Here is a 25954-nt window from a genome sequence, read left to right on the forward strand (position 1 = left end):
ATCTGAAAACTGAGTTAGATTTTGGGGACTGGAAATCCTGATGAGGGCATTTTTGGTGTTTACTTCTCTTCAGTGCACCTTGAATTCGGCTCACATAGTCTCTCACATCACCTCACAATTGTTTCCTAAAATGGAAAATGCTTTTCAACCAGGTAATCTTTACTTATGCCTGAGAATAAGCCATACTCAATAGACCCCAAAGGACCATCTTTAATTCAAAGGCGATAAATTGAAAATGATCCAATAAATGTCCCTCAACATCACCAGCTAAGGATTTTCTAGAAAACCTAGTATTTAAAAAAGCATTGAGCATTTCTTTTTACCAACTGCAGGTTCTCAAGAAATAATCAGATGAGATTCTCACATATAAACATTTACTATTTTCCATGGCTATTTTGGGTGGGAAAAAGAGTCAAAATGAAGTAAAAAATGAAAACCACTTGAATTTCTGTCCATGCTTATAATTGTATTCATACCAACAGTTTTAAAGGTTTAGACATGTTTAGAAATGTGGTTTCTTCTTAGATCAGGAGCAGGAATGGCTGCCCTCTTGGGAAAGGCCAGTCTGTGGTGAGCTAGCCGGCAGCAAGGGTGGAAGTGCCAGAAATATCAGTGGGAAGCTGAGGATTCTGAAATTCCTCATGTGATTCGGAACCCAGGAGAATTTGACTGCATTTGGAATCACTGCATCATGGAATGAAACCAGAAAGAAGATTGCTTACTTCTCATACATTTACTTCTCTTTAGATCTGGTTCCAAGGCTTTGAGAATTGTGTTATAAACTAGAGGCATTTCATTAATTACGTAACAAGGACGTTGTAACAAGCAGCAAAGATAATTATTTTCCTCCAAATTGAGCTGGTAAGGCCATTCTCGTCTTTCTGAGGACAAGCATTTAGTGAAAACAGAATCAGCACGGAACCAGCGTTTTACTGTAATCTCTGCTATGAAAGATTCGAGCACATGATTGGCATTTAAATTATTAATAAGTAATGCAGTGTCACTTAATATTTTATTTCCATTCATCAGTTACCAGTGTTTCTTAATCAAACTAGCTAGAGTTACTCACTGACTCTTAAGAAAGAGCTGGTAACCCTAGCCGGTTTGGCTCAGTGGATAGAGCATTGGCCTGTGGACCGAAGGGTCCTGGGTTTGATTCCGGTCAAACCCAGGCACGTACCTTGGTTGCAGGCTCCTCCCTGCCCCAGGCCCAGGGCCCGTGCAGGAGACAACCAATCGATGTGTTGGTTGCCTCCTGCACAAGCTTGTAGAGTTTAAAATAATATTTAGAGAATCATTTACAGCTATACCTGCTCTCACACCTTTTCTTGCCCGGCTCCATAGAAGGGGGTGTCCCTCTAGTCCAGTGATGGCGAACCTTTTGAGCTCGGTGTGTCAGCATTTTGAAAAACCCTAACTTAACTCTGGTGCCGTGTCACATGTAGAAATTTTTTGATATTTGCAACCATAGTAAAACAAAGACTTATATTTTTGATATTTATTTTATATATTTAAATGCCATTTAGCAAAGAAAAATCAACCAAAAAAATGAGTTCGCGTGTCACCTCTGACACGTGTGTCATAGGTTCGCCATCACTACTCTAGTCCAAGGTAAATCACTTGTCTATACTCTGAATGTACACAGTAAAATTTAATTTGCCATGGGCCCACCTATCAAGCTGTTGCTTGGAAATTTTTTCTCTCAGTGAACACTGCCATCTTCATTAGGTTTCTGAAGAAAGCATTAGGGGTCATCAGAGACTCCTCCACATTCTGACATCCCAGCTCTATCCAACCCATCAGTATCCTGTCCATTTCACTGGTTCAGTATTTTTCCTGCACTTTCATTTCCCTCTGTCTCCCAGCTACTACATTGGTCTAGGACTAAACACCTTCTAAGAACCTCCCAGATCATCTCCCTGCTATAATATCCAATATCCCTTTCTCTATACCACTATCAAAATGATTTCTCTCTTCTTAAAACCTTTTAATGGTGCTTCACTATCTTAAGGACAAAGTTCAAGATCCTTAGCATGGAACCAAGTCCTTTATGCCATGGCCCTGCAGGGAAGCCAGCATCATCCTGCACCATTCCCCAGAAGGCCCCATATGGTCCAATCCGAGGTAAGGAGTTGCTGTTTTGCAAATGGACCATGTTCCCTCTCTCTCCTTTGCCTTTGCAAGGTGGTTCCCTCTACTGACCATTTGCTCTGTGTCTGCCAGCAACACTCTGAATAGTTCCTTAAGGCAAGCTCATTATTTGACAACTCTGGGAAACAGGGAGGGAGTCCATGCTGAGTTCAAAGTCAATTGCTGTGGTGCCTTCTCCTGTGTTCTCCCAAACCTCCGTCACGGTACTTGCCATAGAGCATTTCAGTGTTTGTTGTAAACATCTGTCTCTTCCACTACACTGTACGTTCCTTGAGTGGAGGAGTTGAGTCTTTATTTTTGTCTTTCCAGGCCAAGCATGGTACCTGTTGCTTGGTAGCTGCTCCATAAATTGCTACGGCATAAAGGAGTTTAATCTTTTTTCATCGCTTCTGAAAACTTTCAGGTAGCCCTTAGAACAGCGGTTCTCAACCTGTGGGTTGAGACCCCTTTAGCAGTCGAACGACCCTTTCATAGGGGTTGCCTAAGACCATCCTGCATATCAGATACAGTGGGGCCTTGAATTCCCAGTTTAATTCGTTCCGAGACCGAGCTCATTAAGGAGCTCGTTAACTCAAATTACTCTGTCAACTCAATGCAAAAAATCGGTGGAGAGATAGCTGGTATCTCAAAAAACTCGTTAGTCGGGACACTCATAAGTCAAGGCCCCACTGTATTTACATTACGATTCATAACAGTAGCAACATTACAGTTATGAAGTAGCAACGAAAATAATTTTATGGTTGGGTCACAACATGAGGAACTGCATTTAAAGGGCCAGAAGGTTGAGAACCACTGCCTTAGAAGGTCTTTTGTCTTGCTCACCCTGAGTACTTTCATCTAATTCCACATGTTCAGTGACCATCCATATACCCAACAAGGCCAACTTTTGACCTCCAGAACTCCATGTCCCACTTGTAATAACTTCTGTGTCTCTCAATACCTCAAAGTTTATATGTTAAAAGTGAATCATTTCCTTCCTCAATTGACCTTTTCTATTTCCCGTCCTAGTGAGTTAGCAGTGGTCAAGGATGAATTAAGGGTATCGACTACTTGTAATTTTTCTCCAGGTTTCTATGCTAAATCACACGGTTAGTAAATTTCTAGGAAAAATTGATCCTTTATGTATAGTCCAAGTTTGCTTTTGTATTAGTGATCTACTGCTACATAACAAATCAGCACACACTTAGCAACTTAAAAAAGCACATATTTATTATCTCGAAGTTTCCGTGGGTCAGGAGTCCAAGCATGGCTCAGCTGGGTCCTCTGCTCAGGGTTTGCAAAGCTGCGGTCAAGGTGCAGTCAAGGTGGCTGGGCTCTTACACGAGGTTGGGGATCCTCTTCCAGGCTCACTGGTTGCTGGCAAAGTTCATTTCCTTGAAGCTGAAGGACTCATAGCAGCTTGCTTATTCCAGGCCAGTGAAAGAGAGTCTCTGACTTGCTTTTAAAGGGCTCATCTGATTAGGTCAGGCTCACCCACGATCATATCCTTTTGATGACCGCAAAGTCAGCCGATTAAGGACCTTCATTATATCTGCAAAATCTCTTTACCCTTGCCATAGAACGTCACATAATCAGGAGAGAGACCAGTCTATCTCTTTTGCCATATTCCATTAGTTAGAAGCAAGTTGCAGGTTCTACCACACTCAAGGGGAGAAGGTTATACCGGGTGTGGGTCATCGGGAGTTATCCCAGAATTCTGCTTCCCACAGCTTAATTCTTTAAAAAAAGCATATGGTTAATGGCAAAACCCAAAATCTCAAGTGTAAATGGGAGTGGCACAGAATTTGGGGCTGGAGAAAATGGTTTCCTCTGCTTATCCTAGCTTACACAAATGTCCTGAAGTTAATGCAAATGCCATTAGGATATAAGATGTGCTAGGAATCCTGCCGCTTTTGGGTACTGCTTCTGAGGAAAAACTGTTCCACTGGTATTTAGTAAAAAACACATGACTCGGCGAATTTATCTTTTTTTCTTGACATTGGCAGTGACAATGCAATGCCATTGTACACAGTCAGTGTGAGGTCGGCTTGCGAGTCCCTACAGATATGTGGTCACCTCTCGACTTTCTCTCTCTTTTGCTTGGGCAACTGCCACATTGATGCACTGGAGCCACTCTTCTGCGTTCTTCTCATCCTTGGCCTTGAAAACATAGGTTTTATTGTCTGTGAAGATTTCAAAAGCCCGAGGGAGAGAGCGGTCCCTGCGTTTTCTGGCCACAACCTTCACGCTCTGTACTTTGCTGAGTTCTATTGGTGAGTCATCAGGATCGTCTTTCTGAAATGCACATGGGAAGTAAAACACATGAGCTGGCTCCCAGAACATGGAAAGATCTCTGGCTACTGGAGGATTTTCCAAGAGGATCAGAATCCTTTCACTTCATATGGCTCAAGGCCTTTGTTATTTGGGGCGCCATTGCCTCAAAGGGTCGTTAGAACAAGAAAGGAGTGAACAATTGGCCCTTTGTTATCGTATCATAAATTGGCACAAGATAGCTAATTTCTAGAAATTCTACCTTGGGATTGGGGAAAATGCTTAATTCATATTTCTTTGATTTTATGTCATTTTCTATTAACATTAAAACTTCATTAATAGAGCAAAACATAACAGTACAATTTGGAGTACCATTAACTCAGAATTTAAGATAATTTGGGAAGCATGGAATTTAATTTTACTTTGTGCTATATCTGAGGAAGGGGTATTCATAGAATAAAAAGGGTTTCAGTGTTTAAGTAGATCAAATTGTTTTTGAAACTCTGTGGAACGTTGGAAGCGTCATCTGTCTGCTAGCATGAATAGTTTTAAGGGGTCAGATACTTGTTTAAAGCAATTTCAGGTCTTTAACTCCATTTTGTCTCCTGGAGAATGTACCTGTGGTTGAGGATCTTGTCAATTCCCCTTTCCCACCTCTCCTGTACAGTCACCCTTCTTCCACTTTGCAATGAAAAGATACCCTTCTCACTCATCCCAAACTTTCCATGGTGCATTATGCAACTTGGAAAAATCTCAAGAGCATCAAACAAATTTTAAAAAGCAATACAGAATATTAATGTCAGGGAAGCATCCTTCAAACAAAGCAACAATAATCCCCATTGTTGATTAAGTGATGCATTTCCAATAGCATTTCACTTTTTAATGTTTAATAACTAGTAATATAATAATACATTTGGTATTATACTTACGGCTTTTCATAAATGATATAATTTTTTAAAAGAGAAAAATATAAAACCTTAGTATTTAGAGACTGATGGTCACAAGAAATTAAAATTAAATTTCAACTTATATACATAGTTTTATTGCAATGAAAAATGATAGGGTCATTACAGTGAAATGCTGTGGGAGAGGTAGAACAAAAATATGATTTCAAGGAAAAGTGACACAATGTAAACATTTTTATTAAAGAATAACTAATTTATGTAATTTTTAAATGGATAGTGTTAGGTGTCAAATTGCTATGGTATTTTATTTCAGTGGTTACATTTAAAGAAAATATGTGATATTTTTATTTTAAAATGAAAATGTTTATAATTCAACAGAAATTACAGTTTGTGCAACTGTTTAAACTTATGATTAAAGTGTTGATAACACCTTAAAATACTATAGGTAATATAGATCTTTCCAAATTCTTTTAGGGGCTATATAGGATAAACTTGGAAAATATCTGCACTAGACAATATTTGTCACCTTACTGTGGTTTACAGTATCTGAGGATAGTAAAATTGTATTTCTTTGGGTTAGCCTACAGTACAGAGACTGATAAATGAAAGAACTGATAAAAAAAGATGTTATCATAGTTATTTCAAGAAGGACAGTGAATTAACCAAGATAGAAATGGCCAGGAAGTTAAAGGACACCATTGCCTAGCTGGTTGGCAGAGATCTTAACAATAGAAAGTAACACTATAATCTTTTAGTTTAAAATGCACATTTTTTCTCATTTACAAGAAAGGGTCTTTACGATGTGGCTAGACTGCTGACCACTGCTAGGTTACTGTGTCCCTGGGGATGAAGGAGATTTTGCTGTGGTCCTTATACTATTTCCCAATATTTGAGCCATATGTTTTGTCAGGTTTCTGGAATGTTAAACCATTATTTCCCGATAAAGATGTCAAACAAGTTAGCCAACTATAAAATAGCTCATTCTCTAAACTTTATTAAAAAGCTCTGAATCAAGAAGGATAAAGGTCATTATTTGAGTTCAGGAAAAACACTCTTATGTACTGACTCTGCTTTGACTCTAGGGATCTGATAAATCCCTACATTTTAACTTCTATTCCTGCCTTTTTATATGAAAACAGGAAATTCAGATGGCCATTTTTAACACTTTAAATGTGAACCTATACTAAAAAAAAAAAATGTTTCTTTAAACCTCCAATAACTGTCTAAATCAGCGGTTCTCAACCTGTGGGTCGAGAGCCCTTTGGGGGTCGAACGACCCTTTCACAGGGGTTGCCTAAGACCATCAGAAAACACATATATAATTACATATTGTTTTTGTGATTAATCACTATGCTTTAATTATGTTCAGTTTGTAACAATGAAATTGGGGGTCACCACAACATGAGGAACTGTATTAAAGGGTTGCGGCATTAGGAAGGTTGAGAACCATTGGATTGAGCACACACTATACTTCCCTTTTAAAAAGATCTTCAGCCACAAAAAAAATCCATCTGTATATTTTATAATACATACAAATGAAGAAAGTAACATGAGTTCAGAATAGGTGACATCAAAGTCTTTTTTTTTTTTTACTCAAAAAGTTAACATGAGGTTTTATAGATTGAAAAAACACTGACCAGAATTTGTGAAATTCAGATACACCATATTTGATTCCGTTGGGTAATAAATAAATTTTATAATTAGCACTCTAAAAATATAGTGCATATGTCCTCAGTGCATTGTATTTTTAAGTAATTTAAGACCTTTCATTAATTAGTTCAGACGCAGTTTGCTTTGCCACTGGCTCTGTGTTTAAGTGTACAGGGAAGCAGGACTAAGTACTCACTTAAGAACATGTTTGGTGCCATACTGCCCAAGCCTGACTCCAGTTTCACCCTCTTTACCTTACTGGCTCTATCGTTGGTCAAGCCAACCATCTCTTTGAGTCTTGTTTCCCCTTCTGTAAAATGGCAATAATAAGAGTGCTGACCTCAAAGGATTGTTTGAGGCAATCCAGTGTGGCATGTGGTGAGCTCTGATGAGCTGCTATTATTATCATTATTATTATTATTATTATTTTTCAGTGTAGCCAAGAAGTAGGTCAAGATTTTATTTCCCTGATCCTGATTGAGTAGAGTTGAAGGATAATAAATCTGATTTGAAAAGAAGGGGAAAACTTTACATTGTTAATAGGTTTCCCCTGAAAATTCAGAATACAGATATTTACTCAGCATCCTTGTTCAGATGGAAAGTTCTATTAAATGAATATTTATTAATTCTTTTAGAATCCCATTGTATTCATTCACTGAATGAAAGATAGCATTTTTTTCTAATCAAATTAAACTTTGGTGATTTCAAAAGTAATTTAAAATAGACCAGCCTTTTTTTCTTCCTCCCTTCTATGGTTCCCCTTCCTTCAGTCCCCACTTCTAAATAAAACCTGTAACTATAAAAGAAATCAGTCAATATGATGAGCCATAAATATACGTAGGTGATCTGCAGGGAAACAAAAGGCACGGTGTTCCAGTCAAGAGCAGTTTATCTTCTAAAAACTTAAGTCAACAAAAAATAACTCCCATAATAAAATGAAGAGGGACAGTGAACCAACTAACATAGAAATGAACAGAATGGGCAGTGAAAGGAACATGGTAATAAAATAATACTGTAAAATTGTAAAACGGAGAAGGAAAAAAAATACTGATATTTAACCCAAGACAAAATGCCTACCTAGCTGGTTGGTGGAAATCAAGACTTTAAAAATGCAGGTGTAATAAACAGCAGAGGAACTTACAGACTTTCCTTTTTGAAACAGAAGTTGGTTTCCAGCCAGTGTGAAGTAACGGGTTTTCCACCTTTTGATGAACTTCCATCTGACTTGCTTCTCTTTAAGTTTCCCTTCTATGAGAGGCTGGCCGTCTTGATTTACAACTGTTGAAGGTAACAGACTGATCAAGCCATTTATTTTCCATTAGTTATTTGGCAAGTGATCAAAAGTCAGAATTGTCCAGGGAATCAGAACCCAGTAAAGCATATTTGGAAAGTGGGCTGATAAATTATGAATTTGGTTAACCTTTCTCCCTTTGTCCCTGAAAGGATGCACAGTTTAGATGATGGGAAAGTGTTGAAAGACCTCATAGAGATTTTCAAAAGAAATATGGTTCACAAAGAGAGCATCTGGTTAGCAGTTTCTAAGGTTGATCCAGATAGCCAGCTTTCTGTGCTTCGTAACTACTTTGTTTCATGATATTCTGTTCACATGAACCGCTGAGAAATATAACTTCATAAATAATCACAAAACACATATATTTAGCTATTTGGCAGCAAAAGTCAACACACTACTCCAAAAAGACATGTTTTCCTAAAAGCCATAACAGCTGCAAAGGCAAATTTACCCAGTTCTTTTGAACAGGATATTTCCACTCTCTGGAACCCACATACTCTCTCTTCACCCTCCACACTCCCATCTTTGCCTAGTTAACAACCAATAATGCATGTTTCAACTCCAATGTTGCTTCCTTTGGTAGACCTTCCCAAAACCCAGACCAGAGTGGCTTTGCCTGTTATATGTTCCCATAGCATCTGGCATGATTCTTTTATAGCAGGCATCATCATCTGTAGATGGTTAGTGGTGTCTATCTAATGCAGTGGTTCTCAACCTTCCTAATGCTGTGACCCTTTAATACAGTTCCTCATGTTGTGGTGACCCCAACCATAAAATTATTTTCGTTGCTACTTCATAACTGTAATTTTGCTACTGTTATGAATCATAATGTAAATATCTGATATGCAGGATGTATTTTCATTGTTACAAATTGAACATAATTAAAGCATAGTGATTAATCACAAAAACAATATGTAATTATATATGTGTTTTCCAATGGTCTTAGGCGACCCCTGTGAAAGGGTCATTCGACCCCCAAAGGGGTAGCGACCCACAGGTTGAGAACCACTGATCTAATGAATGTCTTTTTCCCCCATCCAACTGAAAGCTCCCTGAGGGCAGTGTCCCTGCTTTGTTCACTGTTGTATCACCAGGCTTTTAACACAGTGCCTGGCAAATAACAGGAAGTCTATAAATATGTGTTGACTGAATGGATTAATTAGACATTGAAGTATAGTGTTTATCGTTACGTTATTATTACACATAATCATAGAATTAGAAGATGTGTTACCATGTCAGAAGGTTAGATGTTGAATGGAGGAATTTAATTTCTTTTAATAATTACATTAAATTCACTTCTTAAATTTATATAAAAGCATCTAATTTCTGGGAAGTATGACAAAATTGACTTCTGTTGATTTTCACAGCAATTTGAAAGGAATGACATATTTTCTATCACTTGGAAATTTGGACAATGCCTGTTTGACCGTATCTTTCCTACCCTACCATTTCCCTTTCCTAATTTAGATCAAATAAGTATCTCAGAGGAAGATTTGTTCATCTTGACTGCATTTTCAAAGTAAGAATAATGAAGTATGTAGCTTTCACAAACAAAGTTCTAATGAGGCTAGTTTGGCGTTGTTCCTTGTCTGAAAAGTATTCAATTGGATGTCTCATTGTCAATCCCAAATTAAGGCTATAAATGGAAAATACATATCAAATATATATGATAAAAATAGAATAGAGAGTGATTGGCTTGGGGTTGGTGCACATGCGTTTAAGTCATCAGAAAAGACCTTGGACATTCCAGGTGACATTTGATCTGAGATATCAGTGTTGAGAAGCATCTCCCATCCTCTGAGAAACTTCACGGTGGTTAGTATTGTGCATAACAGAGACCAGGGAAAGCAGGAACCCAGGAAGTATTGACAGTCACATCAAGAAAATGATTTGTGGATGCAAGGATGGTACAATATCCACAAATCAATAAACATGATATATCACATAAACAAATTGAGAGATAAAAATCACATAATCATATCAATTGATGCAGAAAGAGCATTTGACAAAATCCAACACCCTTTCTTGATAAAAACTCTCAGCAAAGTGGGAATAGAAGGATCATACCTCAACATAATAAAAGCCTTATATAACAAACCTACAGCCAACATCATACTCAATGGGCAAAAACTAAAACCATTTTCCCCAAGAACAGGAACAAGACAAGGATGCCCACTTTCACCACTCCTGTTTGACATAGTACTGGAAGTGCTAGCTATAGTGATCAGACAAGAAGAAGAAATAAAAGGCATCCAAATTGGAAAAGAAGTAAAACTGTCATTATTCGTAGATGACATGATATTGTACATAGAAAACCCTATGTTTTTTTATTCCATCAAAAAACAACTAGCCTTAATAAATGAACTTGCCAATGTAGCAGGATACAAAATTAACACCCAGAAATTTATGGCTTTCTTATACACCAATAATGAGCTCACAGAAAGAGAAACTAAAAAAACAATCCCATTTACCACTGCAACAAAAAAAATTAAACTAAGGAGAAAATAAACAAATGGGACTACATCAAAATAAAAAAGTTTCTGGGATAGGGGGTAACGTGGGGATAAGGACACATATTTAATAACATAATCAATAAATAAAAATAAATAAAAAGTTAAAAAAGAACCTAGCTAGTGTTAAAGTACTCAAAAAAAAAGTTTCTGCACAGCAAAAGAAACCATCAACAAAACAACAAGAAAGCCCACTGCATGGGAGAACATATTTGCCAATCTTATCTCCAATAAGCGTTTAATTTCCAAAATTTATACGGAACTCATACATCTTAACAAAAGGAAGATCAACAATCAATCAAACAATGGGCAAAGAACCTAAATAGACACTTTTTGAAAGTGGACATACAGCAGGCTGAGAGACATATGAAAACATGCTCAAAATAACTAATCATCTGAGAGATGCAAATATTAGTAAAAATGACAATGAGGTACCATCTCACACCTGTCAGAATGGCTATCACCAACAAATCAACAAACAAGTGCTGTAGAGGATGTGGAGAAACCCTTGTTCACTGCTGGTGGGAATGCAGACTGGTGCAGCCACTTTGGAAAACAGTATGGAGTTTCCTCAAAAAATTATAAATGGAACTTCCATTTGACCCAGTAATCCCACTTCTAGGAATATATCATGACAGTGCTCTCGAGGATGTGCAGAAAAAGGAACCCTCTTGCACTGCTGGTGGGAATGCAGACTGGTGGAGCCATTGTGGAGAACAGTATAGCGTTTCCTCAAAAAATTAAAAATGGAACTTCCATTTGACCCAGTGATCCCACTTCTAGGAATGTATCCCAAGAAATCAGAAACATGAATCAGAAAGGACATATGCACCCTATGTTCATAGCAGCACAATTTACAATAGCTAAGATTTGGAAACAGCCTTAAGTGCCCATCAGCAGATGAGTGGGTTAAAAAACAGTGGTACATCTACACAATGGAATACTATGCTGCTGTAAAAAAGAACTCTTATCATTTGCAACAGCATGGATGGACCTGGAGAGCATTATGCTAAGTGAAATAAGCCAGTTGGAGAAAGATAAATAACACATGATCTCACTTATTTGTGGAATATAATGAACAACATAAACTGATGAACAAAATAGAGCCAGAGTCATACAAGTATCAAATAGACCATCCAACCTAAGAGGGAAGACACGGGGAGGGTGGGTAAGAGATCAACCAAAGGACTTATATGCCTGCATATGAGCATAACCAATGGACACAGACACTAGCGGGGTGAGGCCATGTGCTGGGGGTGGGCAGGTGGGAGTGGGGGGGGAGAGGTCAATGGGAGAAAAAGCAGACTTACGTAATACTTTAAACAATTAGAATTAAAGAAAAAATGATTTATGTTCTGCTTTGTTTTAGTAGTATTTGCATCATCTGACTTAGACCATTCTTGAAGCTAGTAATATTCTTTGCAAACTTAAATTTTCCATAAACAAGGAGCTTCCTTTGTGCAGCCTCTCTGCAGTTACTTCTGGTCCTACTTCAGGTAAAGTCACCTCAGGTGGAGCACTTAGGACACAGGCCTTCTCCAGGTGCTATGCTTTCCCAAGAGCAGGAGCTGCCTCACGCAGTGTCCGCCTGGGCTGTGTGTTCAATGAGTGTTTACTCACAGGGTGCTGTTGAGGCAGAATGAAGGGCACAGTGGCCTTTCTGGGAAGAGGAAGGAAAGGTCCAAGAGCAGATCCAAGAGGAGGAAAACAGGAAACAACAAACCAGCAACAACAAAAACCCAAACCAAAATAGCTTAAATTTAAAAAAATATAAACATTTTTATTGATTTCAGAGAGGAAGGGAGAGGGAGAGAGAGAAACATCCATGATGAGAGAGAATCATTGATTGGCTGCCTCCCGCATGCCCCACACTGGGGATCCAGCCCGCAACCTAGGAATGTGCCCTTGACTGGAATCCAACCTGGGACCCTTCAGTCCATAGGCTCTATCCACTGAGAAAAACTGGATAGGGCTAGATTAAAAAAAAATTAACACCATTTCCATGCTTTCAAACTAGAAAAAAAATTTGCTAACTTAATTGTAATATTCAAGGATTTTAAAATAAAATTTCAGAAGAGTTAGATTTGAGTCTTCTCAACTACAGTTTTCTGATCAATAATGAGGAAATAATAATAGCTCTCTCCTGCTTAACAAGAATGTTGAGAGATCGAAGTCAAAACAAAGAAATTTATGTGAGGACACTAGGTAGGTGGCAGAGCACTCCCCCAACCCCTGTCACTACTTTTATTAAAGACTTTACTCCACAATTTGTAATCACATTGCTTTCTTCCACGGTTTTCATGGAAAGATGATTTAAGGCAATGTCATTTACTAACAGGACATTTTTCCTGTCTTAGTTTTCCATATTTACTCAAAGAAGCATTTGAGATAGCCATGAGACCTGAGCCGATTTGAAACCATGATTGATTTAGGTAATATTTAGGCACATAGGAGATTAGCTACAAGTATTTCTCCTCAAGGCAGGCCCAAATGTGTCACTTGAGGAGTATGTGTCAACAGTTTGTGAGGAGCACTTGGCAAAGTAGTTGAAGGAGTTGTTTGAGACAAGGTAAGGGTTGGTTATTATGCCCACATACCCGCACGGCCATAATGACAGTGAAGGACTCAAGACAAAACGATAGTCTTACTTGAGAACAAAGGAAGAAGGACTATAGAGAAATACTGCTAAGCAAAGACTTAAAAGTCTGTGGAAAGGATTTTAGGAACTCTCACATAGCTACATCTGAGGGCTCTAATTTAGGCATCAGAATTAGGTTTAGATACTTCTGCAAAAGCCAGGTTATTTGTAGCTGTAGGATTAACTTAAAAAATAGTTTCAAGAGTCAAAAAAAGAAAGACTTAAAATTTTTTCCAGCTGCTATCTCATGTCTTAATTTTTTTCAATTTGTCTAGCATATGCATGACTGACCATGAGTCATTTTAATAGGTCTATTGCCCATAGCACGTCCTTTGTAAGCAATAATTCTCATATGATATTACAGTCTCTTCATGCCTAAAACATGGAACTAATTCTTTCTAAGGATGATCGTATTTCATTTGAAAAATACGATGTAGAATGAGACTATGAGGGAATGAGTATGTGTTTAAAACTACCTCGTTTGCAGGTAATGCATACAGGATATTTAAGTATTTTCTCACTTGTCAATTAGCACATTATTCCATTCAAAGCACCACAATTTGGCTAAGACATTCTCTACCAAACTGGATCTGTTCCTTTCCTTAATTATCAGTTGGCTGAAAGAACTATGGAATATTAAACTGAATTCTTTAGTGCTATTGGAACTCAAGCTGTTATCATGTTTCTCAACATAAAAGTCTTTCAGAATGCTAATGCACATGTTTATACAGTATTTGTATTTCTTTTGTGCACCAAGTGTTGAAAATATTTATGTTGATAAAAGATGAATTTTGAAGGTGTTAATCTTACTCAACATGAAGTTGGTGAATAAGAATGAAATAATATCAAACAGATACCTTAAAGCTCAGAAACCCCACTACAGGAGGAATAAAGCAATAAAGAATAGGCATCTATTTATCTCTCAACCACCCAATCATCTTATGCATACTTTTGGGCACAGATAAGCTATAAGGCACTGTGTTTGGATCTGAGGGGTAATAAAGCCCAGCTTAGCGGGAGCTTGAATTTATCATCTTGTGGAGATAAAGTATTTTACAAATTCTCCAGCTCAATATAGAGTCTGGTGAATGCCACTGGAGAAGTAAAAGCCAAGCTTTATAGCACTTGGAGAAAGGAAGTTCTACTTCTAGCTGTGAGGAGGTAACATGAGAGCCAGGCCCCTGCTGAAGAAGGGAGAAAGCATATTCTAGGAAGAGCGCAGAAAAGGACTGAGGTAACAAGAGGGATATGTGAGGGAAAGCACATGAAAAAGAACAAAAACACCTAAAGAAGCTGGAAGAATGAATGAACTCACAAGTAAGTCATAAAGCAGTTATGTTGGGGCACAGTGATGAGCTGAAGGCTGAGGATATGAGGGTGATTCATAATTCCTAGATGCAAGATCCAGGAAGAGACTGGGTATCAAATGGTCATGGGGAGGTCACACTGGGCTTTATTTGAAAGTTCTTTTGAAGCCCCATGAGGGAGGACCTTGCTTTTTCAAGGATGGAGGGGCCCAAGACCTGTGAAGGTCCAGTCAGCACAGCTACCAGATGGTATCAGCTATGTGCCATGCAGGATCCTGGCAGGAGATAGATGGCACCTCAGGTTGGTAATTATGGTGAGTTAATAAAGGGACTATTTGCATAGATGTGGAAAATATATAGGAAAAGCACCATGCTACTCTGGGCCCAGAACCTATGAGGAGGCATAATCAACAATCATTTGCCTAAAGAGGAAAAGGGAGAGGACAATTAGCACCCAGAGGCAGACCTGGGTGGAGGGTGCTGCCTGACAGGAGCTGTGGCCATGGGTGGAGGGCACAGTCAATCTGCAGTGACCAAGCAGAGAGGAAGCTGGGCCTCACTCTTCTCCTTCTCTCTCTTTCCTATTTTCAAAATTATTCTTATTTTTAAATCCCCCCTCCCCCCCGTCAGGACATGCTTTTATTTTATTCATTTATTTAAAATACGTTTTTATTGATTTTAGAGAGAGAGGAAGGCAGAGGGAGAGAGAAGCATCGATTAGGTGCCTCTTGCAGCCCCACAACCCGAGATCGAGCCCACAACCCAGGCATATACCCTGCCCAGGAATTGAACCAGTGATCTCTCGGTTCATGGGCCAATGCTCAACCAACTGAGCCACTCCAGCCGGGCTTTTCTCTCTTATCTCCTGCTGGTACCCCAAAAGCCAGAGATAAGGGGGACTGGAACAAACAGGAGAGGCATGTATTCTAAACTGGGGTGTAGGAAGCAGGAAAACCTGCTTAAAATGTTGACTGAGCTGAACTATGAGGGACAAGTAGCAGTTTTGAACATAAAGGAAGGAAGGGTATTTTGGGGGGGGATCATATGCAAAGGGTCAATGCTGAGAGAGGGGGCATCAAATGCATTTTAGGAATTATCACTCATTCTATGTGATGGAATTTGGTGGGACTTGAGAGCAAGGGATGAGGAGTGAGAATCAGGAGACCAATCCTCATGATCATTGGACATCATGCGAAGTAGAACCTAAAACTTTGTAGTGTAGCGTAATGAAAAATAATAATTTCTGTAGTTATACACGGAGTATAAGAATTCAACAATTCAAGGTTTCTACCTTGTTCTAAGATTTCTTGCAATCCTGAATGTCTTTATCCAACTATAATTTATTGAAATATGGTTTGTTTTAATTCATGTTTAGTCCTTATTACAATAGATCATATAGGAATATATAAAACATTTTTCTGGTAGAGGCCTGTAGTTTTAGTTCAGTTGAAGTTCAGAGTCTGCCACCTAACAGCTGACTGGTCTTGTGCAAGTTATTTAACTTCTCTGAGCTTTAGCCTCCTCCTCTCTAGAGTTGTCACGTTTAACAGTAGGACCATCATGAATGGCTGTGCAGGCTGTTCACTGCTGTAGAGCACACAGCGAAGGTGGTGAGTAGGGGCTGAAGTTCAGCCTGAATTTTGCAGTTGAAGCCATGTAACCCCAGTGGACTTCAACCACCATCATTAAAGTCACATAAAAGCACCATAAAGGTGCTACTATAATCATGATCATGATCATTATCAACATAAAATGATCATCCTCATCCTTTTATTATAATGATGAACAGTTAGTTTTTATAAATACCATATCCTAATGATTTTTGGATAAAACCCATCTCTCTCCCTCCAATCTAGAATGTAAGGGAACATACATGAAAGCGTTAGGCATAGTGAGAGAATTCAGCGCGAGACAAGAACCCTTTCAAGGTTCAAGGACTGCAGGCTTTGAACTTAAGGTGTGACAGGCAATTCAAGGTCCCCAAAAGGAGATAAGCTCCTGTTTTTGAGTAATTGATCCTTTTATTCACCAAGACTTCCATTTTCAAGCCAACCCAATAATGGATTGGGGTGCATTGGGAATGTTTTTCACTCTATCTGTGGTTCTCCCTTTTCCTCCAGATTTCCTGCTTGTTCTTATGACAGTAGATGGTGACCCCCACATAACTACTATTCACATTGCACACTGACTTCCAGACTCAGAAATTACTTCTACTGTATATTTTCCAGCGTATGCAACTTTGGCTTGAAAGTATTGCATTGTGCATGAATACCCCATAATTGACCTTGTCATGAATCTAATTTATGATATTTGAATTCTTAAATACTCTTTACTGACAAAGATAAATACCTTCAGAAGAAGACATATTCTGAAAGAAAAGTTATAAATATCAAATACGTAATTTTTAAATAAAAATTGAGAGAAAATATGTCTTAACTCCCCCCCCCCACACACACACACACACTGAAATCCCTGCTTCTGGGACTTACAACTCCTATATAGTCTGTGGGGGAATTTCTTTGTATGTATTGAGAGTCTCAAATTTACTTTAATTTCCTTCCATGGTTTTACTGATTTGTGTGTGAGTGTGCCAGTTGTAATAAAGCCAACTATGATTGCAGAGAATATGCTTAAAGAGGGATAGAAGCATTATTAAATGAGGAGGTCATGGGAGCCACATTTAGCAGACTGAGCGTCTGTGGTTTTTGAAATCACGAAGGATCGTAGTGAATGGCATGTTTGTTATGAATATCCAGGCAGTGTTTTAGAGTGCCATACCTTGTCAGTAGTGAATAAATGAGGAAGCATAGATTTTGTAACATCCTACAAGATGCTGTGGGTCCAAAATACTACAGACAAACTCAATTTGAAAGCAGACCTTTGAGGGCACTTTTACATGTGATTGAATGTCTTCCTTTCTCGATCATTTCATGCCCATCAAAATGTAATATGCTTTCTTGGCTTCTCTATCAATCACTGAAATATTGATCTAAAAAGCCCCAGGACTACTATTTTGTAAGTCTGTAGAGCAATGGTTTCAAACTCTGTTCTGAGGGCCACCTACATTGGAATTAACTGCTGGCTTATTAAAAGGCACATTCCAAGGCACCACTCCAAACCTCCTGAATCACAATTTTTGGATATGGTGAGGGATCCACCCTTCTTAACAAGATCCCCAGGCAATTATACTGGAGCTTAGGAACTTCTAGGATATGATGGAAGCCTCATGATAAATCACAATAATTGATCATATAATATATAAAATAGTAAAACTGCAAAACCAATGGTGGTAATAAAATTGTTGCCCTAGTGGGTTTTGCTCAGTGGATAGAGCCTCAGCCTGTGGACTAAAGGGTCCAGGGTTCAATTCCCATCAAGGGATATGCTCGGGGTTGTGGGCTCGATCCCTAGTAGGGGGCATGCAGGAGGCAGCCGATCAATGACTCTCTCAACATTGATGTTTCTATCTCTCTCTCCCTCTCCCTTCCTCTCTGAAATCAATAAAAATATATTTAAAAAATATTTGAAAAAAATTGTTATGGCCTTTGCATGAAATTAAAAAATAAGGTAGTAGAACAAGATCATACACATATTTTTGGCTTAAGTCAACAGAGTTACAGGGGAAAAAATGCTCAGAATCAATGTTTATGGGATTTGGCTTATTTACTGTGTCATCAGTGAAACAAAAATTCTAAAGTCACTTGCCAAGAAAGTAACCTTTTTAGTTTCAGTAGTTCTGAGCAGTAATCTTGGCCACCTCTATGCTTTTACGAGAAGATATGAAAGAAGATTGGCACACACTTACCAAGTAATGACTGATAGGGACCCATTGGAAAAGATCAGGAGTGGTGGAAATGAATGGAAATAATTGTTCAATCTTAGAATTGACCTTTGAATAAGAAAAGGCTGCACACACATTTCCCATGTTGGTCTCACGTTGTCATCCCATTGATATGATCTCATGGATAGGGATTATGGGCAACATCTGGCTTTAGGATTTTAGAAAGTTTAAAATGTCGAGTGCTTTCCCACATTGCCTGTGCATTATATAGCTTTCCTTACATGGAAAAACACGGATCTGACATACTGGCACCAGGTCTGTGATAAGGAGGGTCATTTTGTTTGGGTTGTACAAGTTGTTAGCCATTTTCCCACCTGCCTGTGCATTCTAAGGCATTGTCTATAATGTTTTTATGGAATTATTTAACACAAGTTCTATCTGTTGTGGTTGTGGCCTCAAACCATTTGGCAATAAATAGAAGTTTTACAATGTCTGCACTGGAAAGTTTATGTATGACATATACACCATCACACTCTGTGTGTATTTGATTATATGCATACACTCACAATACCTTACTCTCCGTGAAATAAAATGACGTTATAATATCTTTGAAAATAACTTATTTCAGAAGATATTGTTTATATGAAGGATACATTTGACACACAAAGTACACCAGAAATGTCATCATATGAATATGATTTTTTTTATCTTGAAATGTATTACTGTGAATTCATGAATTTATATTTTGTTACCATTTGCATAAGAAAAATTTTCCTAAAAACTTTCTGAGAAGATACAAATTTTGGATATTCACTTATTTGGTAAATATTTATTATGCCAGGGATTGAGAATGGATGGATGAGGGGAGCTTCCTTCATAGAACTTACTATTTATTGGAGGAAATACATATTCATCAAACACTCACACGTTAAAAAGAATGAGATGACAGCTGTAATAAGTGTTATGAGCAAAGATCCTAGGTGCTTTGAGGATCTAGGTATTCGTTAGGGAGGTACCAGAGGGCTCCCCATGGCAGTGAATTTGAGTTGTAATGGGAAGGCTAAAATCTATATTAATGAACGAGGCAAGGATGGGAGAATGAGCACTCTGGGCAGAAAAACAGCCCATACAAAAGCCTGATGTCAGGAAGAAGTGGGGTGTGTATGGGAAATGGAATGAAGGTCCTTCCCACCAGATCAGAGAGGAACAGCGCATGGGGTAAGTTGAGACTTGGAAAGACCATTGCATTTGAGGCTGTGAAGGGCATGTTATGGAGTTTGGTCTTCAAAATAAGAGCTGTGGGGAGTTATTGTAAGGTTTTGGGTAGGGGCTGGCACCATCAGCTTTTTGCTTTAAAGAAATCATTCTGTCTGAGTGTGGGAGGGAGCTCCATAGGGTCCAGGTTAGCTCAGTTAGGAGGCTATTGCCTTTATTTTAGGTAAGAGGTGATGGCATCTTGCTCTAGGGCAGTGGTTCTCAACCTTGGCTGCACATTAGAATCACCTGGGAATCTTTTTAAAATCCTGATTTCTGGGCCTCGTCCTCCGGAAATTCTGTTTCTTTCTTACTAATGTTGTGGCCTCACCCCATAACAAAAAAACAGAATTTCCGGAGGACGAGGCCCAGAAATCAGGATTTTAAAAAGATTCCCAGGTGATTCTAATGTGCAGCCAACGTTGAGAACCACTGCTCTAGGGTGTTAGAGAGAAGCAGACAGAGTTGAAAGAAATTAAGAAATGCACAATATTGGGTGATGGATTGGAAGGGAGTGAGGGAGAGAACAGTGGGTTGCTGGCTGGTGCAACAGAATAAGTGATGTTGTGTTTACTGAGATAGGAAATTCTGGGAGAAAACCAAGTGGTTTTTAGGACAAGGTTGAGACAACCATAAGCTTTAATTTAATGAGCCAAGTTTGAGGTGCCTTTGAAGCAGTTGAGTAGGCCGTGGTAGATGTACATCTAGAGTTCAAGGGAGGCCTGGACTGCATATGCACAGTTGGGAGTTGTCTCATCGAAGTGGTTAGTAAGCTGCAGAATCTGCAGGATTGACTGGGGATAGCGTGTACAGTGAGGAGGAGGGAGATGCTTTAACAGTGAATAGCTGGAGAGAGGAAGGCAGGCTTGGAAAGGAGGCTGAGAAGTGTCTACAGAGTCAGAGGGAGAGCAGAGGAATGTGTCACAGAAGTTCAAGGAAGAAAATGTTTGAAGAAGGAGGAAATGGTCAACAGAGTTGAATGCTGCGACAAGGCAAGTAACACAAGGACTGAAACATATACAGTGCGTGGGTGACTTGCAGGACTTTAATGGCCGTAGAGATAATGGCTCAGCAGCCAGACAGAGAGGGGTTGAGTCAGGAGGAGAAGGAGGCAAGGGTGTGCAGAGATTGAGCATTGGCAACTCATTTGGCTTTGATGAGGACGTGAGAGAGAGGCCGCAGGTGAAGAGAAAGGAGAGAGTAAGCCAGTTGAGTGTGTTTAAAGCCAAAGGGAGGATTCAGTTGGTATGGAGAATTGATTAGAGAGAGAGAGAGAAATGATAATCAATACAATAGAGTTTCTGAGAAAGTGGGAAGATCTAACAGAGAGAGTAATGCCCAGAGAGGCATAAACCATGGGAAGAGGGGGAAAGGAAGAAGATTCCAGGATAACAACTTATCTCCGTTGAGAAATGTGTTTTTGTTTTGGCATAAAATAACTCAAAGGATCTTTAAACAACAGGCTGAGGTTTTACAAATCAATACATATTCAGGAGTCGCTAGCAGTATGTAGATGTGGAAATGTCCTACACAAGCACTGCGCTGGTTTTGGTGCTCTAACAACACTCAGCATATACGACAATTTCTGACGTGTGGTAGGAGGGAATGCATTCTAACACAAACCCAGCCATTGCATAAATCCAAAATGGGTTTTCTTTTGTCACCTTTAAAGTTCCATGAACATTGACACTGAAATTAAATGGAAAAGTTCCCGGTGAATGGACTTACAAGGCAATTTGTGTCCTACAGTTGGGTCCTCAGAGGTCACTTAGCCTATTTTCCCATTGGCGTCTGGAATGGAAGGTCACCTAGCTCACCCTGAAGGTGTCCAGCAAAGGATAGCCACAGATATCCTTACAAAGGCTTTTCTTATTCTGATGTAATTTTGAAACCATCTCTACTATCGATGTTTCTAACTCTCTATCTCTCTCCCTTCCTCTCTGTAAAAAATCAATAAAATATATTTAAAAAAAAAGTTCCAGGTGAATGGACTTACAAGGCAATTTGTGTCCTACAGTTGGGTCCTCAGAGGTCACTTAGCCTATGTTCACATTGGCGTCTGGAATGGAAGGTCACCTAGCTCACCCTGAAGGTGTCCAGCAAAGGATAGCCACAGATATCCTTACAAAGGCTTTTCTTATTCTGATGTAATTTTGAAACCATCTCTACTTGCCATGTATATAACAGCACACTCTTATAGAACAAATGTTTGACATCAAGTTCTAAAGAGGAATCATGATAGCAGGTTGTCTGAAAAAAATCCTTTCATTTTCCTTTATAACCTAAGAAGACCTCCTATTGACCATTACATGCAGAATCTAAACGTCTAATGACTCAGAGAGCAATCACACTGGGGAGCGCTCAGATTTGTGGAGGAAGACACAAGTGCCAAAAGGGAGCCGTCTTGCAGTTGTTTTTTGCAGGGCGTAAGAGCACAGGCATCCCACATGTCTCAAGGAACATGAGTGAAAGTTATGACCTAGTTATCCTCGTTCTTTTGAAAAATGTGCCTGAAAGAAAGCCAGACATGTTCCAGGACGGCCAGCTGACTAACTCCTACTGTTAACATGCACCAGCAATTCCAGGACAGGAGGTGACTGAGAAACAGATTTGCTTGGTTTTCCAGAAATAAGAGCTGTTCTGTTAAATCTACTTGCTCAATCTCCATCCTCCCGTTCGTGTGGAGTAAAGGGATTGGCAAGAAACACTACCAGGCAAGTCCCCCAGGACTCTTAAGTTATTTCAGTAATTTTCTAATCTACTCAGGACTTTTATAAACTGATTATCAGAAACTGAATCAGCAATTGGAGAGTTTGGACATAGTTTCTAATGTAACCATTTCCCGCATGTAATCATGACTCACACATTTTTGCACAAAGTCCCTGCTCGTCTTTAAGCAGAATAAGTTGGCGGGGAGGTAGTTCACTTGTTGGTCTTTCCATGATAAGAAATTTGAATAATCATTCTTGGAATTTCCAATATTCCGTGTCCTTAACTTGGATTTGGCCTAGAGATTGATGTTTCAGGTTAAGGAATTAACCTAGATTTTAAAATTCTAGTTCCGCTTAGTAGCTGTGTTACCTTTGGAAAATTACTTAATGATGAAAAAATAAGAAAAAAATGCATGTAAAGTTTAGCACAGAGTTAGCATGATAAATGCCAACAATTACAGCCATTTTTGGACCTCTAGCATTCAGTTTCCTCTGACTTTACCTGAATCTAATTGGATAAAAATATATTTTATTGACTAGCAGATATTAAACAGAGATATTTCTGTGTGTTGCTGGTAGAGTTGGTGGAGTGATGAGATTTTTACCTGAAGAGGGGAATGTACTTAAGTGACCATGTAAGCCAGCTGATTGGCTGTCAATTTCTGGAGTCCCATAGTTCCATCTCCACACTATTAAGAACTATTTATATTTCATTATGTCTAATTGAACTTCTAATTGTCTTGTGTGTGTTCCTCATTTATGGAAATGCTGCAAATATTTTTTTTCAATACTGGAACAATACATCCTTGACAACAGTTACTGTATCATTTGTCAGTACCTTAAAAAACAAACCCAGATCTAGTTTCTTCAGCCTTTTGTCTTAGACTCCAATCCTACTTCTCTAGACCCTCCTTCCTGAGGCTGACTGAAACCCAGAGGAGTAACAGGACTCGACACAGAATGTCCAGCACTAGACCGAAAGGGAAGTGGACCCTTCGTGTTACATGAGGTGACTTCTCTCAAGGAGGAAACAAGCCTCAACCTCCATTGACCAGATTCCAGATGTACTGGGTGTGGAAGAGTGATGTATTTGACATACTTAACACATAATTACAATCTTGAAACATCAGACTTTAATATTCAAGGCTTTGGCTTTGCCTTTCTAAATATTCATTCATTCTTTCATTCACTTACTCAACAAGTATTTATTGCGTGCTAAAAATATACTAGGAATTATGCTAGATTTTTCTGTGTCTTCTAGTCCTAACTGGATTATGTCTCCATTTGGAGCAAATATATTGTACCTTATTCATTATTCAACACGTGGCCTGTAGGAGGGATTTAACCAACTCAATAAACGTGCATTACATAAATGAAAAATGAGATGCAGCTACTATGCCAGACATACATAACAAATCACAAAACATGTATTCCTATGTCTTGATCATCTTTAAACTTACAATTATAGCAGGATATGAATGCAAATATTATCTCCATGAATAATATATGTACCATCAGTATTTTGTTAGACCTTTCACTTAGATTAAATATATAATTTATATGCTTATATAAAAATAAGGTAAGATCAACAACCATGTAAAATTTTCAGGGATTCAAGAGCTTTTGGTGAAAATTGAGTTTAAAATAGGACTTCTCTCCGACTCAAACCCCCTTTCATGTAGCAAAAGGAAATGAGCAAAGAAATCCAAGCACACTGAAGTTCTCAGGGCCAAACATTTTGATTCAATATGTTCTGCTATAAAATATTGGCCTTGTTTGAATTTTTATTGCTATATGTTCTCAGTCTATATTTAACTGCGAGAAACACAAATAAGAAAGAATGTGCAAAATAATTCTTTTCAAGTGCATGGCAGTGAATTTGAGAAAACATATATTAAAGGAACACTTTGTATTTTTAACTTTCCATCCCTTTCCCGAGGCCTCCCTGGGCCAGATACGATGAACTGTTTATTGAACTAAGAACCCAGCTCGCTTGGAATGAAAATTCTGAAGGGCTGCTCAGAACCATCTATGATACGCACTTTACTTTACCATGTTCTCAACATTTCTTTTAAACTCTTTTCCTAGGTGAAATTAGAAATGTTTACAATGGAGACATTCAATTCCCCAATTCCTCATTTGCTCAAATTAACTTTTTAAAAGTTGGGGTGTTCACTCTGGATCAGCTCAATCCTGACTAACCAGCCAACCATCTGCCTCACCAAGGCTGCGTCCTTATCTGCCAACCTCTTCCATCCACCCCTTTTCCATGGGGTAATAAATTTTAATTGGTGCTTCTCTGCAATCCCCTCACATCTCCATCTGGCCAAATAAACACTTTTTTTTCCTATTCAGCCTCAACATCTTGGCAGTTTGCAAGAGGATCAACTCGCCACACTGGGTAATCTCTAAGCTGCAAAAATTCTAAAATTAAAGGCACAGGTACAGGTGGTATAATCAATGGCTTTCTCGAGGATGGCTCATCTACAAAGTGGCTTTGTGCTCAACAGTGGTTTTGCTTTTTTCTTGATTTTTTAGAGAGAGATAGAAACATCGATGAGAGAGAAACATCAGTTGGCTGCCTCCTGTACACTCCCCACTGCAGATCGAGCCCACAACCTGGGCATGTGCCTTGACCAGGAATCGAACCAGCAACTTTTTGGTGCGTGCATCAACATTCAACCACTGAGCCACAACGGCCGGGCTCAACAGTGTTTTTACACTGCTTCCTTGGTCTGCATCGCAGTTCCTGAGCAGTGCCCCTGTTGAGAACTGTGTCCTCTCCGAGGGCAAATCACTGATGACATATTCTGAGGCCAGCATCACTTTTGAACATAGGTTTATTAACACCCAATTTTCACTGGTCAGGTTGGGACCAGTATAACCAGGGGACAGACGGGTGAAATGGTTAAGACTGTGGGCTCTGGCCCTAACCGGTTTGGCTCAGTGGCTAGAGCGTCGGCCTGCGGACTGAAGGGTCCCAGGTTCAATTCTGGTCAAGGGCATGTACCTTGGTTGAGGGCACATCCCCAGTGGGAGGTGTGCAGGAGGCAGCTGATCGATGTTCCTCTCTCATCGATGTTTCTAACTCTCTATCTCTCTCCCTTCCTCTCTGTGAAAAATCAATAAAATATATTTTTTTTAAAAAGACTGTGGGCTCTGGAGGCAGGTTGGTGCGTGCATCAACATTCAACCACTGAGCCACAACGGCCGGGCTCAACAGTGTTTTTACACTGCTTCCTTGGTCTGCATCGCAGTTCCTGAGCAGTGCTAGTGTTGAGAACTGTGTCCTCTCCGAGGGCAAATCACCAATGACATATTCCGAGGCCAGCATCACTTTTGAACATAGGCTTATTAATACCCAATTTCCACTGGTCAGGTTGAGACCAGTATAACCAGGGGACAGAAGGGTGAAATGGTTAAGACTGTGGGCTCTGGCCCTAACTGGTTTGGCTCAGTGGATAGAGTGTCGGCCTGCGGACTGAAGGATCCCAGGTTCGATTTGG

At 39.2% G+C, this 25954-nt stretch overlaps 1 protein-coding gene across 1 annotated transcript in view; it reads right to left on the reverse strand.

Annotated features, from left to right (window-relative positions):
- Window positions 1-3339: 3339 nt before the first annotated feature.
- The window catches only part of LOC102263838 (ventricular zone-expressed PH domain-containing protein homolog 1), a 110553-nt gene continuing 87938 nt past the window's right edge, over window positions 3340-25954 (reverse strand). Inside the window, exons 7-8 of the mRNA XM_014546241.1 lie at window positions 8098-8234; window positions 3340-4425 (exon numbers count right to left, since the gene is read on the reverse strand). Of these exons, the coding sequence (XP_014401727.1) occupies window positions 4189-4425; window positions 8098-8234 (374 nt within the window). The 3' untranslated portion in view covers window positions 3340-4188. The remainder of the gene's footprint in view (window positions 4426-8097; window positions 8235-25954) is intronic.

This window comes from Myotis brandtii, unplaced genomic scaffold, assembly GCF_000412655.1.
Source record: "Myotis brandtii unplaced genomic scaffold, ASM41265v1 scaffold436, whole genome shotgun sequence".
In the NCBI taxonomy this organism is placed as follows: Eukaryota; Metazoa; Chordata; class Mammalia; order Chiroptera; family Vespertilionidae; genus Myotis; species Myotis brandtii.